Source organism: Opisthocomus hoazin, chromosome 1 (genome assembly GCF_030867145.1).
Source record: "Opisthocomus hoazin isolate bOpiHoa1 chromosome 1, bOpiHoa1.hap1, whole genome shotgun sequence".
Taxonomy (NCBI): domain Eukaryota; kingdom Metazoa; phylum Chordata; class Aves; order Opisthocomiformes; family Opisthocomidae; genus Opisthocomus; species Opisthocomus hoazin.
Genome location: NC_134414.1, coordinates 106,874,267 through 106,891,846, shown reverse-complemented (window position 1 = coordinate 106,891,846; position 17,580 = coordinate 106,874,267). Strand labels below are relative to the sequence as shown.

The following is a 17,580-nucleotide window of genomic DNA, read 5'->3' as shown; positions in this document are numbered from 1 at the left end:
ATGTGTGTTTATGTACAATAAATATCTAGTCACCTGCACCCTTGGTGTGCAAGTTAGGAGGAGCGATCCCCCTTGCACCCGGTGCTGCAATAAACATACCTGCTTTATAACTCTCTGAGTTGTGGAGTTTGTTTCCACATGTCAATTTGGTGACCCAGATGGGACCCTCTCTCTGCCCGACCGCAGAACCGGCTGAGAGGGTGATGTCCTAGGCACGTCCCGAGATTTCTCGAAGGAACTCCCTCACTTCCCCAGTTGCTGCAGGGTAGACAGGGACCATCAGTGGACCAGATATGTGGGTAAAAAGGGAAAGGGGATACCTGTAAGCCGTAAGGAGACATCCTACGCAAGGTAAAGAGTTACATTGCTCACCCCTGGGTAGTAGAGCTGTGGTGTTCAGAATACTATCTGGGTAGTAGAGCTGGGTTGCTTGCCTTTACTCGGAATCCTACCCAGATGGTAGATCGGCACAGCTTGGAAGGCATAACAATCCTTTTTAAATTTTTAAGTGTCCAGTACTGTGCATATTTTGAATTCTTCAGGTTGGACTTTAACATCAGTAAACCATGGTTAATGTGTGGAAGTGTGTGATCAAGACGTGCAACTAAGCACAAAGTGAGTGCGGAGTTCTGATCCGCAGTTCTGTTCTCACACAAGGGAAACAGCCAGAGATGAACAAAGTGAAAGTCAGTATTTGTGAATTGTTTTGTATTATGGTATGTTGTTAATATATGGGAAGTAGTGTAGAATTTTAACGATATAAGACCTCCCCACCATATCAGGGCACAGCCTAGCCCTTGTCCACATTGTCATAGGTGTTGTCTTTTTGTATGAGTTAAGTGTTTGTACTGTGGTAAAAATATAATTTTTTTTTCGGGAAGAAATGAATTTTATTTAAACCATTGTTTAAATTTTTATTGTATGCAGTATGGGGCGAGTACTCTGTTGTCATCTTTACCATGGGTAAGGTATTATTGTTGTAGATGTAATTGGTACGTAAGGGTATAGATTGGAAATGGGAAGAGTACCAAGTAAAGACCTACCTAAGACAAGCCCTTTAAAGTGTATTTTAAAACACTGGAACGAAATTGCAGGAACACTAGGAGGTAGCATGAGTAAAAAGACCCTGGTTAAATATTGAAATTAGTGGTGGCCCCTCTAATAAGTTAGATGATGGGGAAAAGTGGCTCCCTAGTGGAACCTTAAACTACAATGCTTTATTACAACTAACGCTGTTTTTAAGACGAGAAGGAAAATGGGATGAGTTTTTGTATACAGACATGTTTTTTTACTCTCTGGAACCACCCGGAGTATCAGAGAGACTGTGGGCTAGCACCTCCACAGGTTCCAGTGATATTGGCATTAGAAAAGGAAAATCTGAAAGAAGGAAAAGGAAGGTTAAAAAGACGTTGTTCAGCATGCAGCATAGGGCAGAGATGTATAAACACAGACAAACTAAAGAGTCTGGAGAAGAAGGGCCTGCCAGAGTATGACAGGCCTCCAGTGAGTCCTCCACAAGAGGAAGACAGAGGTTCAGACTTGGGAGATCCTCCCGACAGTCCCGTATCTTCCCGTACAATAAGTAGGAAGAGGACAGGCAGTGATGCAGGAGAAAAACTGGCAATAATATAGGCACTGCTAAGGGAAGCAGTGGGGCCAGAAGGGGGTCCAGTCCCATGGATAAAAAAGTCCCATTCAACTTCTTTGATCTAGAAACATGGAAAAATGTAGCCATAGGTTACTGCAATGATCCTGTAGGGGTAACCAGACACTTTCAATTTCTTTTGAAACAACACAATCCCAATTGGAATTACATCCAGTTATTACTGGATCACATGACAGAAACCAAAAAATAAGTGATCTTAAAAACTGCCCAAGAATTGGCGAGTGACCATGTCAAGGGTATAGGGGAAGATATAAAAGACCACTTCCCTTTGCAGGACTCACATTGGGACCCAAATAGAAGTGCCCACACGAAGCTGTTAGCTGCATATAGGGATTGGATCACAAGGGGGATAGAACGGGCTATCCCAAAAAAAGTCAATTGGTCAGCCTTGTGTGCTGTTTGGCAAGGGCCAAAGGAAACCCTGTCAGACTTTCTTGATAGACTAAGAGACACTATGAGAAGACATACCGCTCTGGACCTCGGGTCAGAAGTAGGGATCCAACAGCTAGTATCCCTTTTATTGGGCAATCAGCAAGTGATATGCAAAGAAAGTTGCAAAAACTAAGGTTGTCAGAAAGTCAAGATTTGGAAAAATTGTTAGATGAAGCATGGAGGGTATTTAGTAATAGGGAAGAAGAGGAAAGGAAGAGAGATAAGAGAGCACTGGTGACAGATTTACAGGAAAGTGGAGCTTAGAGAAAAGGTCATGAATCAAAGAAAAACGGACCTCAGAGGCCCTTGAGGAGAAATCAGTGTGCGTGGTGTAGGCGACAGAGACACTGGAAAAGTGAATGTCCCCAGAGAAGACACGGGAGAGAGACAGCGCAGTCCCCTGTAACAGATGACTGATGGGGACCTGGGAAATCTACGCTGGCGGACCCGATGGTTATATTAAAGCTAGGGAAACAACAGCAAGAGGTAGAGGTTTTTAGTTGACACAGGTGAAACATTTTCAGTTTTGAACTAAACTTTAATGCCTGTGGATAATGATTTTTTAACGGTAAGGTGAGCGACTGGCCAAAGTGAAAGAGCATATTTTCTTAAACCTTTAAAGTTGAAATTGGGAAAACAACTGGGGATACACAAATTTCTTTATATGCCAGATTGACTGAAGCCCTTATTGGGACAAGATTTGTTGGAAAGGTTAGGGGCAGAAATAAAATTTGGAGATGGAGAAATAGAATTTAGGGTAGGAAATGAGCAGCTAATTTGAGATTTTAGGTTTAGCTTTGATGAGCACCTCTGTTGAGACGGGAGTACCAAAGGAAGTTCAAAATCAGGTATATCCAGGGGTGTGGGCTTCAGAAGTGCCAGGGAAAGCAAAAACAGCCCTGCCAATAATAGTAAAGGTTAAACAAGAGACACAACCAGTAAGGGTGAAACAATATCCCTTGAGATTAGACGATAGGAAAGGAATTCAACTGATCATTGAACGGTTTGTCAAACATGGGTTACTTATAGAGTGCGAATCTGAATATAACACTCATTTTACCGGTAAAGAAACCAGATGGGAAATAGAGGATAGTCCAAGATCTCAGGGCCATTAGTAGGACAACTGAAGATTTATACCCTGTGGTGGCCAATCCGTACACTTTGTTAACTAAATTAAAGCCCCACTTCGCCTGGGGTACGGCACTGGACCCAAGGGATGGTTTCTTTTGCCTGAGCTTGAGCCCAGAGAGTGAATTGCTGCTTGCCTTTGAGTGGGAAAATCCGGATTCTGGAAGAAAAACACAACTCGCGTGGACTGTGCTGCCTCAGGGCTTTAAAAATAGCCCTACTCTTTTTGGAAACCAGTTATCCAAAGACCTGGAACAATGGGAACATCCGCCCGGAGCTGGAACAATACTACAATATGTAGATGACTTGCTAGTAGCCACTGAGACAAAAGAATTAAATATAATGTGGACAGTGAGTTTATTGAACTTTCTTGGACTAAGTGGTTATCAAGTCTCTCCACAGAAAGCTCAAGTGGCCCAACAACAGGTGATGTACCTAGGATATGAAATCAAAGCTGGTGTACGGACTTTGGGGACAGCAAGAGAGGAGGCTATCTGCCAAACCCCTAAACCACAGACGTCTAAGGAGCTCCGCACCTTCTTGGGAATGACAGACTGGTGCTGCTTACGGATTTATAACTATGGACTCCTGATAAAGCTGTTCTATGAACTTTTAAAATCAAGTCCGAAGGACTTAACCCAGAATGGGAAGCTAATCAAGCTTTCAGTAAATTAAAACAGGAACTTATGCAGGCACCAGCCCTGGGGTTACCAGATCCTACTAAACTCTTCTGGCTGTTTTCTCATGAAAAAAAAAGGAATCGCATTGGGGGTCCTGGCCCAGGCTCCAGGACCAGACCGAAGAATGGTGGGATACTTTGCCAAACAACTGGACGAAGTAATTAAAGGATGGCCAGGTTGCTTGAGAGCAGTAGCAGCGGTAGTGCTCAACATCCAAGAAGCACATAAATTCACAATGGGCCAAAAGATAACAGTACTAGTATCGCATACTGTCTCCGCAGTGTTGGAGGCGAAGGGGGGGCACTGGCTATCTCCACAGATACTCCTCAAGTACCAGGGCATCATGGTGGAGCACGACAATGTACAAGTAGTGGTTACTGATATTGTCAATCCAGCATCTTTCCTCAGCAGAACTGTAGGAAAACTGGTGTCCCACGTCTGCCTGGAGACAATTGAATCTGTATACTCCAGTTGACCGGATTTGAAGGAGGAACTGTTGGAGGATGCCGAAGACACGTGGTACACAGATGGCAGCAGTTTTGTTTGGCAAGGTCAATGTAAGGCTGGATACGCGGTAACCACTACTGATCAGGTAATAGAGGCCAAGGCCCTTCTGCCTAACACCTCAACTCAAAAGGCAGAAATCATAGCTCCAACTCAAGCTCTGGAATTAGCAAAAGGAAAAAAAAATTCAACATCTGGACTGATTCTTAATATGCATATGGGGTGGTTCACGCTCATGGAGCAGTCTGGAAAGAGAGAGGATTGTTGTCCACCCAAGAGAAGTAGGTAAGATGTGCTGAGAAAATCCTTAGGTTGTTGGAAACAGTTCAACTACCAGAAAAGCCATAATACACTGTAAAGCTTATTAGAAGGGAATAACGACTCAAGAAATAGGTAATTCCATGGTGGATCATGAGACCAAGAGAGTGGCCGAAGAGGACATAGTGGAATTGCAGTCTTTGGTCCCAGATCGTAAAATCCAAATTGATCAGAATTTCGGTGAGCCTAGATACTCAAATGAGGATCAGAAACCAATTAAGGACCTAGATGGAAAAATAGGTGAAAATGGATGGGCTAAAACACCACAAGGAAAAATAATAGTACCTTGTACCTTACTTTGGGCTGTAATTATGGCTGAGCACAGAAAGACTCATTGGGGAACTGAAGCCCTATACAAGTACCTAGGCAAATGCAGTGTTGCTCGGACTTTATACACAACTATCAAACAGGTGACACAACAATGTGAAGATTGCCTACAAAATAACCCCCAGACAACTCAAAAGGTTACATTGAGACAAATAGGGAAAGGGAACCTTCCTGGGCAATGGTGGTAAATTGATTTCTTGGAACTTCCAAGAAAAGGGGAGTTCTGATATTTGCTTGTTTTGACTGACACCTTTTCAGGTTGGCCAGAAGCATTCCCCTGCCGAACAAATAAAGCCAGGGAAGTGACTAAGGCATTCGTGCAAGAAATTATACCCAGGTTCGGAGTTCCGGCAGTCATGCCCTCAGATCGAGGACTGCACTTAATAGCAAAGGTCACTCAGCAAGTTAGTAGATTTCTGGAAATAGATTGGCAATTACATACCCGTTATAGGCCACAGGCAGGTGGCCAGATGGAAAAAATGAACCACCTCCTTAAATTGCAAATTGTAGAACTAGGACAGGAAGCTGGATTGACCTGGCCTCAGTCACTACCCCTGGCTCTTCTGAGAATTAGAACCAAACCTAAGGCTACGGAGGGACTAAGCCCTTTTGAAATACTATACGGAAGACCTTATATGGTGCAAGCAGGAGCATCTACACAAGTCTGTACTGAAGTGCTAACCAACTATGTAATAAGTTTACAGAAAGAACTCAGAGAGGTAGAAAAATTGGTCCTGGTCTCTCATGCCCGCGGGCTTGACGGACCAATTCATAATATTGTACCAGGTGACTATGTATATGTTAGATCTCTTTCAGACTCACCTTTAGAGCCTAAGTGGGATGGACCATTTCAAGTTCTGCTAACGACACGCACGGCGATCAAAGCGAAAGAAGTCTCTTCCTGGATTCACCATACGAGAGTCAAAAGAGCACTGAAACAGCAATGGGAGACCAAGCAGACCGGTCCTCTAAAATTCCATCTCTGACGGAAGGATTGCTGATCATCTCTGTCTTGATGGGACTTTGTATAGTAGAAACTCATTCCTGGGATCAGAATGTATATTTACAGTTAACTACTAATATTTCGAGGCTTTTAAATTTGTCCAACTGCTGGGTATGTGCTGCTCTTCCTAGTGAGGATGTGAAATTCCCTCTCTTTGGAATACCAGTGTCTTATGCTAATTGGAGCTGGCCATATGATAACCTAAATAATTCCACTTTGCCCACAGGAGAAAATTTGATTTGGAAACTGGACGGGCCTTGTGCAGAGGGTCAAGATATATCTATACTCCCTAACGGAGAAACTATGTGTTGGGGTTTAAAATCCCCATTACCAAAGAAAAAGGAAACAGATCTAAGTTATTCTTGTGGACGTAGTGTCGTCCAACCTTTAAAATTTGATCTACAAGTTTTGGGAAAGCCGATCTTTATAAAAAGGGTAAATGAAACTGCTCCAAAGGTTGGAAACTTTAACTTTAATCTGAGCGATATTAATGGAACCGAATGTACTAAAAAAGGTGATGACTCCTCAGAATGTCCCGTTGCAGTTAAAGCAGGACTACAGCTTGATTATACATATGATTGTGTACCTGATGGGCTATGGTGGCTATGTGGAGATGGTCATGCCAGAAAGTCCTTACCTCATTACTGGGATGGGAGCTGCACTTTAGGATATCTAGTTCCCCAGGATAAGGTGTTCAATCACTCACATCCACCACCAGGTATTTTAAGATCACCATGGAAACTCGTTAAACGAGAAGTTAACAATTCCCTAACTGAACGAGAAACAGGATTTCGTAGCTTTGTTAGATGGCTCTTTCCCCACTTAGGAGTAAGTGAATTGGGAAAAGCAATAGTGAATATTTCAGCCACCATAGAACAAATAGAAAATCTTACTGCAGGTGCCATACAGGGAATTCAACAGGAAGTTTCCTCATTAGGCAAGGTGGTAAGTCAAAACAGAATGGGTCTAGATATGCTTTTAGCAAAAGAGGAAGGATTGTGTATGGTTATTAATCAAACTTGTTGTACCTATATTAATCATGAAAAACGTGTAGAAACAGATCTAAACCAGATCTGGGAAAAAACTAAAGTTTTACACCAAGTGGCTGAAGGTGACACCTCTTTTGGGTTTACTGAACTTTGAGAAAAGCTCACATCCTGGCTGCCTAACTTAGCATGGCTAAAGCAATTGTTTGTTACATGTATAATTATTGTAGCATTAGGAATATTGATTTGTTGTATGTTTTGATGTTTTGTATGGAAGAGTATGTGGTCTGGCAATAGTTATGAGGAGTGGAAAAGGCACCAATTAAGACGAAAGGCAGAAAGCGGGCAATAGTTCAGGGAAACTTGATTTCAAAACATAGTGCTTTAGCAAAAGAATTTGCTAAGGAGAAAGAAAAGGGGGCACTTGAAAAGCAAATCTTTAACCCTTTCATTAACTTTAGTAAAGAGCTGGGTTTTATCTAGAAAAGAGGAAGTATCTTGTCAGCAAGATCCTCCACACAGTAAGAAATCATTTCCAGCCAGCATTGTAGACAGCCCAGGACAACTCAGCAGTTTCAGCCAAAGGTGGGAAGTTTACTGTGAAGAAGGCTTCAAGCCTTCCTCCCAAAGACCCCCACCCGTGACCACCAGATGGGAGTATGCAGGCGCAAGTGGAAGGGAACTTGTGATGATGAATTCCTGGAACAAACTGTAATAACCCTGCCTATTCTTGGAAATCTAACGAATATGTGTGCTTATGTATAATAAATGTCTAGTTGCCTGCTCCCTCAGCATGCAAGTTAGGAGGAGCGATCCCCCTTGCACCCAGTGCCACAATAAAAATGCCTGCTTTATAACTCTCCGTGAGCTGTGGAGTTCGTTTCAGCACGTCAATGCTGCTTTAGTAAGTTACAGTTAGTGTGCACTCTGATGTAGTTTTGCATAATTCAAAGTGAAATTCTACATAGGATTTTAAAGAAAAAACACTTTAATCCGTTTTCAGACAGCCATCTTTGTCCATGCAAGTGTGCAGTTTTCTTCTTTGTTGTTTGCAGCTACTGTCACTTTGGCATACATTGAGAGAGGACAATGTCTAACGTGCCAGTGGCTGTGGTGACTGGGTCCAACAAAGGGATCGGATTTGCAATTGTGCGGGCTCTGTGCAAGCAGTTCCCGGGGGATGTGTACCTGACAGCCCGAGACCCTGGCCGTGGCCAAGAAGCAGTGGCAAAGCTCCAGGAGGAAGGGCTGCGTGCACTCTTCCATCAGCTGGATATCGATGATCTGCAGAGCATCAGAGCTCTCCGTGACTTCTTAAAGGAGAAGTATGGAGGGCTGAACGTGCTGGTTAACAATGCAGGGATCGCTTTCAAAGGTAGGAAGCGGACTGTCTAGGGTAGTCCTATGTGCTACAAAGCTGTGTGGTGAAAGATAGTAGATGCATCAAGGACTTTACAAAGCTACTTGTATGGGACTTCTGTGCCAATGGCATGCTGCTTTTTTGGCTGGGTAAGCTGCCTACCTGCTTAAGCATTATGAGAGGGCAATGTGAAATGGCTCTTCGCGTAGCACCTGTTGGGCTCACTGTGCCTGTAAAGATGCTCCTCTGGAGTATTTGCATTGCAGACAGAGCATGAAAATACTGAAGGCACACAGAGCACAGTTGAGTTTGCCTCAGTGCCCATGAGTTTCACCAGGCCCATGGGAGCCCATCATCTATGCAAATATCAGCTGTGTTCCTTGGGGATCTGTGTTTTCTCTCTTCTGTAAGCCTCATACTTTGTTCTGTATGTTGCCTGCTCAAGGATTCTGGTTGATAAAGAAGAATCTTTGGCCCGGGGTAGTTTTTGTCATCTTTACTTATCTTTAACTTTCTCAAGCCATTTAGTTACCTGTAGAATGGTTAACCTAAATTTTGCTGTGCTGAGCAAGAATTTAACCCTTTCATCTTCTAGTAGACAGGAACGCAGGGAAAGTGAGAAAGACACAGCAGTTGTAAGGTAGAAGAGTGCATTTTCCTTGTGTTTTTATAATCAGGTTGAGAATCATGTTAGCTCCAGATAGAGCAATAACAAGCATGACTACTAGTTCATATCCCTGCCAGTACAAACTTGTTCTTTCCATATTTTCTGTGGGTTTTTTTGGTGTGTTTCTTTAATCTCTTTGCCTGATTTCCAGTTAGGACATGTAACTGTTCCAGCACAGTGTTGTGCTGACTCATCTGCCAACAGCATGAGTTAAGGAGGCCATCAGGTAGTATGGATCAAATCTCATCTGCTGCTGAAGGTGGAGCTTCTCAGGTAGTGGGAGTGCAGCAGTGGTGTTCTGAAGTCCAGTCACTGTATATTTTGCGTGGTACTTTGCAGGAGGATTGCTTGTGTTCAAGATCAGCTTAATAGGAGGCAATTGTCTGAGGTAATTGTCTGAGCTTCAGGATGTGCTCAAGACAGAGGTGTTACAATCTTTTAATTTGCTGCAAGTTTTTATCTCTGTTGTAGAATCACAGAATAGTTTAGGTTGGAAAGGACCTTTAAAAGTCATCTAGTCCAACCTCTGCTGCAGTGAGCAGGGACATCATCAATTAGACCAGGTTGCTCAGAGCCCCGTCCAACCTGGCCTTGAATGTTTCCAGGGATGGGGCATCTACCACCTCTCTGGGCAACCTGTGCCAGTGTTTCACCACCCTCATCATAAAAAGTTTCTTCCGTATATTCAGTCTAAATTTACCCTTTTTTAGTTTAAAACCATTATTCCTTGTCCTGTCACAACAGACCCTGCTAAAAAGTTTGTCCCCATCTTTCTTACAGGTCCCCTTCAGGTACTGAAACTGCAATAAGATCTCTGTGGAGCCTTCCCTTATCCAGGCTGAACAGCCCCAACTCTCTCAGCCTTTCCTCACAGGAGAGGTGCTCCAGCCCCCCAATCATTTTTGTGGACCCGCTCCAACAGGTCCATGTCTCTACTGTGCTGAGGGCTCCAGAGCTGGATGCAGGACTCTGGTGGGATCTCAGCAGAATGGAGCAGAATCCTCTCCCTCACCCTGCTCTCTACGCTGCTTTTGATGCAGCCCAGGATGCAGTTGGCCTTCTGGGCTGCGAGTGCACATTGGTGGCTCATGTCCAGCTTTTCGTCCATCAGTACCTTCAAGTCCTTCTTGGCAGGGCTGCTCTCAATCCCTTCATCCCCCAGCCTGTATAGAACCGTCTATTTGGCCTAGTTGAACTTGATGAGGTTTACACAGGCCCACATCTCCAGCTTGTCCATGGACTCTTCATACTTTGCCCCTGCTCCAGCATGGGGTTCCTCCCATGAGAGACAGTTCTCCGCAAACTTCTGCAGTGTGAGTCCTCACAGGCTGCAGTTCTTCATGAACTGCTCCAGTGTAGGTCCCTTCCACAGAGTACAGTCCTTCAAACATTCCCATGCTCTAGCGTGGGGTCCCCCATGGGCTGCAGATGGATCTCTGCTCCACTGTCAACCTCCGTGGGCTGCAGGGGGACAGCCTGCCTCACCATGGTCCTCACCATGGTCTTCACCACGGGCTGCAGGGGAATTTCTCTGGCACCTGGAGCACCTTTTCCCCCTCCTTCACTGACCTTGGTGTCTGCAGGGCTGTTTCGACTCAAATTCACATTGGAGTTCCAGCCTGTCCAGTACAGCAGCACAGAAACAGCAGCAATGCCCTGACCATCTGCCAGCCCAGGCACATCGTCATTGCTGTTATCAGAATGTTTCCAGGTGCAGCAGAGGAAGATGATAAGCAGTACCACAAGCAGTGAAACCAAAAAGCAGCAACTAAAGAGCACTGTAATCTGTAGCAAGCACAGGAGCCTGTCAATAGCTAAACAGCAATAACAACTATAATTTCTATCCAGCTGTCCTTGTTTTGGTTTGGATAGAGTTAATTTTTCTCCCAGTAGCTGCTGTGTTTTGCATTTACTACAAGAAGAATGTTGATAACACTGATGTTTTCAGTCGTTGCTATGTGATCAAGGACTCTTTCCAGCTTCTCATGTTGAGCTAATGAGCAAGTATGTAGGAGCTGCAAGGGAGCATAGCCAAACAGATAGCCAAGCTGGTGAATGGAAATGTTTCATACCATAGGCATCATGCTCAGTTGAGGAATGGGGGTTGGCCGCAAGGCAGAAAGGTGTCGGCTCTTCTCATTTCCAGGAGTTTGAACTTTTTAGTGAAATTCATGATTTGCAGGTTCCACAGTCACTGCTCAGGGACTGGCTGCGAATTGGTCGTTGGGTGGTGAGAAATATTATATTACATATAGTTTGTTTTACATATTCATGAGCAATAGTAATATTATTTCATTTGTTGTCTTATTAAACTGCCTTTATCTTAAACCTTGAGTTTCCCCTTTTGTCCATTTCTCTTCCCCATCCCGCTGGGGAGGAAGGAGATAGGGGTGAGCAAGTGGCTCTCAAGTGTTTAGTTGCTGACTGCCAAGTTAAACTACGACACTAGCACATTCAAATCAATTCTGTCATTAGCTTGAACCCTTTGAGCCCTGTGTTGCGCACCAAAAAGCACTGTTGTGGTTTAACCCCAGCCGTCAGCTCAGCACCATGCAACCGCTCGCTCACTCTGCCCCAGTGGGATGGGGGAGAGAATTGGAAGGGTAAAACTGAGAAAACTCATGGGTTGAGATAAAACAATTTAGTAGGTAAAGCAAAAGCCACGTGCGCAAGCAAACAAAAACAACTAATTCATTCACCACTTCCCTTCGGCAGGCAGGCGTTCAGCCATCCCCAGGACGGCGGTGCTCCGTCATGTGTAGCAGTTATTTGGGAAGACAAATGCCATCACTCTGAACGTCCCACCCTTCTTTCTTCTTCCCCCTGCTTTATATGCTGACCACGATGTCATACAGTATGGGGTATCCCTTTGGTCAGTGGGGGTCGGCTGTCCTGGCTGTGTCCTCTCCCAGCTCCTTGTGCACTCCTGACTTCTCGTTGGCAGGCTGGTATGACAAGCTGAAAAGTCCTTGACTGCTTAGCAACAACTAAAACATCAGTATGTCATCAACATTCTTCTCATACTAAATCCAAAGCACAGCACTATACCAGCAACTAGGAAGAACGTTAACCCTATCCTAGCTGAAACCAGGACAGGCCAGTATTTCTTCAATTCATAATCAGGCCCTTAGCTCAGCCTACTAGTGCCAGTTTGAGCAAGACTGGGCTGCAACTACAGCATTTGCAGTGTGTGTTTCCTGTTGCTGACTTTGCAGCAGCTGTAGCCTCCAGCAAAGTGTGTACCTGGACAGGTGAAATAAAAGCTCCTCAAACTACTGCAGCATGAGCTCATCTGTGAGAGATCTGGGCTTTATTAGCGCAGAGCCACTGAACAGATAAATAGGTAAAATAGCATGGCCAGTGGCATTCCTGTCACTTCCTTTACTACATCATAGATTTTTTTTTTTTTTTTTTTTACTCAGTAGTTGCTTCCAGATTTTTAGCCTAGACTCTTTTCAAGCTGACAACTTGCTATGAGTCAGCAGTAGGTCATACAATTAAGAAATGTGATAGGGGAGACAGTTACAACTGTTGCTGTATAAGTATCTAGCACAGAGGCTAGAGGGTTTCACACTTGTGTGAGAACTTGCTGTGATGCTCATCTCGTATTTTGGCTTTAATTCTTGCTCTGAGATTGTTTCTGCCCAGGCTTGCTTCTTGCCTCGCCAGGTTTCTGCTACCAGGCCAGAATTTATGCTTTCCTTTCTTTATTGTAGTACTGTGTGTCGTTGCTGTCAAAGACTAGATTTACAATTAAATTTAATGTATTCTTCAGTTTTTGTGCTGCACTGCACATAGTCTAGCAAAGTCCTTAGTCCGGCAAAAACTCTTCATTATGAAATGATTATGTATTCCTGGGTTGCCTTGTGGATGAGCTTCTGTGAGAACAGTCATTCTAGTGATGCTTGGTAGATAAAGGGAGTGTGTATCTATCGGGTGTTATGAGTAATATATCTTGCTAGACAAATGAGTGGGTTTTGGAGTAGGGAAGCTTCTCTGTTGCAAGGTGGATATGGAAGCAGGAGTTCAGAGATGTGTAGGTTTTTAGTTTCTTCTCCCGTTGCTGTAATTCTTGTGATAGGTCATGGTCTGGCCTTATGTCTGGGATTTAAATGCAAGCAAGTGATTTGCAAAACTTGATGCCATCATTGCCCGCTGCTTGTGAGTATAAATGTCAGTCATTGAAGCTGTGTTTCGCAAGAAAAACACAACTACATTAAATAGTAAATGACCTTTTGCTGCTTGTCTTTTGAGTTTACATAGGTCTGGGCTGTGGAGACAAGTGAAGACCTGCCTAATCTATATGGGTGGCCTTCATCACTGCAGAGACAGAGCCTGCAGCAGAAGAGGAGGAGTGCTGTTACTTTAACTCCTACTTCCCCCTCAAAGTGGAGGACGCATAGCATATGGCTTATTGCTGAGCCAAATTGTCAGCTGATGGCACATCTACCCCACTTTTGGTGGTGGCAAGCTGTCATTTCTGTCTGAAATCATACCCTTACAGTGCAGTTCAGTGATCTGCTTACGCTTACCGAAGTCAGCTCCATTAGCTGCTTGTTCCCACTCTTTTGCTTGTGTTAGCACAGATCTGTCAGTTCAGGGGATGATTTATGGCACAAGTGTTTATCAGTTTTTGGGGTCGGTTGGGGTTTTCTGTTTGCTTGTTTTTTCAGGCAGCACTAAATCTTACCTCTGCATTCTTTGTAGAAGCTTTTACAGTGTTTGTTGCAATTCGGCACCGCTCTGGCTGCAAGTCTGGGCTGAGAAGCCAAGACATGGTAACAGAGAAGAGTCAGGGTATAGAAGCAGTTGTCTGCGATGTTGTTGGATGTTAATACTGGTGTGGTAGTCTAGCTTTTGCATCTTCAGTGGCAACATCCTAGATTCAGGATCTTCCCTTCTGATTTCCCCTCTGCCCCCTCTCCTGGTGTATCAGGATGATGGCAAAGTGCTGTGCTATGCATTTAAGAGGAGAGAGCACCTCGAAGCTTACTTACCTGCGGTAGTGGCAGCCCAGACTGAGCACTGGATGTGAATAAGTACAGGCGGGTCAGTGGGCAGGTTGGGCAGCACACCCTGTGAGAGCAGTCTTTGCTTGTCTCTTCCATATAAAAGGCAGAAACGCAAACGGCCCATGGGTTGACAAATGACTCTGCAGAGTGATGCAGCTGACTCTCCTGGGGCAAAACTAAAGCCTTCAACTAAGAAGAGGTGAAAACAATTATTATTATTAATACAATATTGCAGAGCTGGATGTTTTCATTAATAAGAATGTGTTAGTGATGTTGCTTTTTTTGTGTATTTTAATTGATCATATGCCTGTTTCCTAATTATCAAAAATAAACTTTTATGTTTTGATAGTTTAGTAATTCTCATTTAATTTAATTTTTTTTTTTTTTTTCTCCCTTGCTACCTCCTCTTACGAAAAGTTCGTGACACAACTCCATTTGCGGTCCAAGCAGAGGTTACACTGAAGACAAACTTTTTTGGAACCAAGAATGTCTGCACAGAATTGTTGCCTCTTGTGAAGCCTTATGGTAAGTGTAACATAACAAGTAGGGAAATAGTTTTATGTGAATTTTGGCTCTCATTAAATGGGAGAATTCTGTCCTGTCTCAGAAGGACCCTGCCTCATAGCAAGAGGAGTGCACCTTGCTGTACCATAGGTAAGAGAACAGATGGCCTTTCATGACCCCCAAAGTGTTTCTGCTGTGTATATTTATATCCATTTTCAAGCCAGTCACATTCTTCTGTTATGGCTCGAAATGGAATTCTCATGGTGCCCTCAAGAACACATTAAAAACTCACCCATTTTTGTCCATGATATCTGCCTACATAAATTCTTATTGCTTTAGAAAGGACCTGTTGATGATACAACTAGCATAAGGAAGTACCTAAAAACAGTGTTTCAGCTGGGTTTGATGTGACATGCCTGTTCTTGCTACTGCTGAAGAAACCTTCTCAGTAGGCTATCAGTCTGTCTCGTATCTAGATCACAGCCTTTGCAGTATTTGCAAGTGTCTAGTGATGTAGTTATAAATGGCACTTGTAGATGTACGTGAAGTTACTGTGATTTTGTGATGTTAGGAGGAACTGGAAGAAAGCACTTTACCAAAAATAGTAAATAGAATGGACCAGGGTCAGAGAAGATACATGCCACTATAGTGAAGAGGTGTTAGCAACATGCAAATAATCTGTACTCGTTGGATGACTGTCCTGCACAGAGTGCTCTTGTTCTTGAAACGTGGGAGCACTGGAAGTGCATGCTACTGACATATAACAGATAATTTGAAAGGAGGGTATTTGGATCCAATGCCCACACCAAATCTAAGGGTTTTTTCTTTTCAAGACTTGTGATCACTAGGTAGTTTCATGGATATTTGGATAAGGGCTTGCTGCCACAAATGAAATGTTGTCTATACCAACATTTAAATACATCTAGGTTTTTAAGAGAAAGTAAATCAAGTAGAGGAGAGAGAAGTTGGGAACTGTTAGAAGTTTGGGGCTGGTAGGGGAGACAGTAAGTAGTGCCAAAATTGCAATTTAGTCCTCTTGTACTAAGAGCGAAGGACAAATGTGTTAATAAAATCATTAACAGAAAGGATTAATTTCTGTGGCGTGTAAGTTCTAAATCCTCATGTTCATTCCATAGTTCATAGCCTGGATGGCTCTAAACTAGCAAGAAAGAGGGAAATAGCGTGACATAATTTGGGGGAAGATGAGTGAATTACTGATTCAGCTGATTCATTCCTCTGTACTGAAGTGCTGGGAGATAAATAGCTTACTGCGCTTTTGCATGCTGGGATGTGTGAATCTTCAGGTATTCTGTAAACAAGCTGATGGTCTCACCGCATTAAGAACTAAATTGCTTTTATTGAATTCTGTATTATTCTGGCTTTTGAGGTACATTCTTATGGGACTTTACTCAAGCTGTTGCAGAACTTCGAGTGATGTCTGGCTGCCATTACTGCGAAAGCCACTTACCACTATGAATATGCCTACAGATTGTACCAGGTTGTTTCCTGGAAGAACACCTGAAGCTCAGTGGAGAGCTTTTACAGGTTCACACCTTAAATTAGCCTCTGTAATGAAATTCACTGTAAATGCTTGACATCGAGTTAAATGTGGTCTTCCAGAAGCTCTGCCAAATAGCCCCCACAAAATACTGCACAAGTATTCACCTAAGTAATGAATGCGTAACTGTAGGGCAAGCCCACTCCAGTGTCTGGGCTTGTTTAGTGTGTGTAAAAGTAATCAGTCTTTATTCTCTTTTACCAGGTAGAGTGGTGAATGTCTCTAGTATGGCGAGTAGCTCAGCTCTGGGAGGGTGCAGCCAAGAACTACAGCGGAAGTTTCGCAGCGACACTATCACTGAGGAGGAGTTAGTGGAACTCATGACCAAATTTGTGGAAGATACCAAGAAAAGTGTGCACGAGAAAGAGGGTTGGCCAAATAGTGCCTATGGAGTATCGAAAATCGGTGTCACAGTGTTGTCCAGGATTCAAGCCCGGGTGTTAAATGAGAAAAGAAAAGGTGACCACATCCTTCTCAATGCCTGCTGTCCTGGGTGGGTGAGAACAGATATGGCAGGTCCTCAAGCCACTAAATCGCCCGATGAAGGCGCTGAGACCCCAGTCTATTTGGCTCTTTTGCCTTCTGATGCTGGTGGTCCTCATGGCCAGTTTGTTAGCGACAAAACTGTTCGAACCTGGTGAGCTGATGTATGTGGACCCATGCAAGCAGTAATATGACTGTGGATTATCCTGTGCCTTGGTAGGGCTTTTAGCCAGACCAGTCTCATCCTGTCCACAGCAGCAGCAGGGTCCTTCATGATTACAGTGAGGGCTACAGTTACGGTACTCCTCTGGGATTAAATCTGCACTAGGGTACGCTCTACAACAGTCTCCATTAGCCTGCTCACAGCACTGACGGTGTAGCCCAGAATCTGATTTGTAGATATTCCAGCCCAGATGATACGGGCTAGTTTGGTGTTGCCCTAAAGTAGAGGTGCCTGACCTTGTTTACCTGATTCTACTCTTAATTAAATCATTGCCAGCCCTTCTCCCTCTGACATGGAGTTGGGATGAGGAACCAGATGCCTTATGCTTTCTCAGCACAGTAGATCTTTTTAGGCACTGTAGTTGCTTCTTGAGGTTGTGCAGGGCTGCTAAAGGGGAGAGGGTTGTTCTGAGATCTGCAGTCTGACCAGTATGGGGGGAAACTAATCACTGGTGTATAGAGGTTGCTGGTTGATTATAAGTACAAAATGGAATTAGGCGAAAATAAAAAATAGCGGTGACATACCCTTAACAGAACTTAATCAGTTGGCTTTATTAATGTGTATGTCAATAAATGATTACTTACAGATTTGTATTCATCCAACTGGCTTATTCTGATACTAAAAATTTATAATGTTTGAAAATACTTTCATTTTCTGCAGCTAAGTTTGTAGCGTGATGTTTGGACTGTATAAAGAGAAAATAAACTACCGAACTGATATAGCAAACTA

General features: G+C 43.6%; 1 protein-coding gene across 3 annotated transcripts in view; it reads left to right on the top strand.

Moving 5' to 3' along the window:
* Positions 1 to 17,580, top strand: part of LOC104327721 (carbonyl reductase [NADPH] 1-like) — an 18,797-nt gene extending 1,217 nt beyond the window's left edge. For 2 of the 3 annotated variants that reach the window (XM_075432312.1, XM_075432322.1), the window contains exons 2-4: positions 8,100 to 8,419; positions 14,501 to 14,608; positions 16,350 to 17,580. In XM_075432312.1, coding sequence (XP_075288427.1) covers positions 8,134 to 8,419; positions 14,501 to 14,608; positions 16,350 to 16,786 — 831 coding nt within the window. In that variant the 5' untranslated portion in view covers positions 8,100 to 8,133 and the 3' untranslated portion in view covers positions 16,787 to 17,580. The other variant, XM_075432304.1, reaches the window with a different exon arrangement.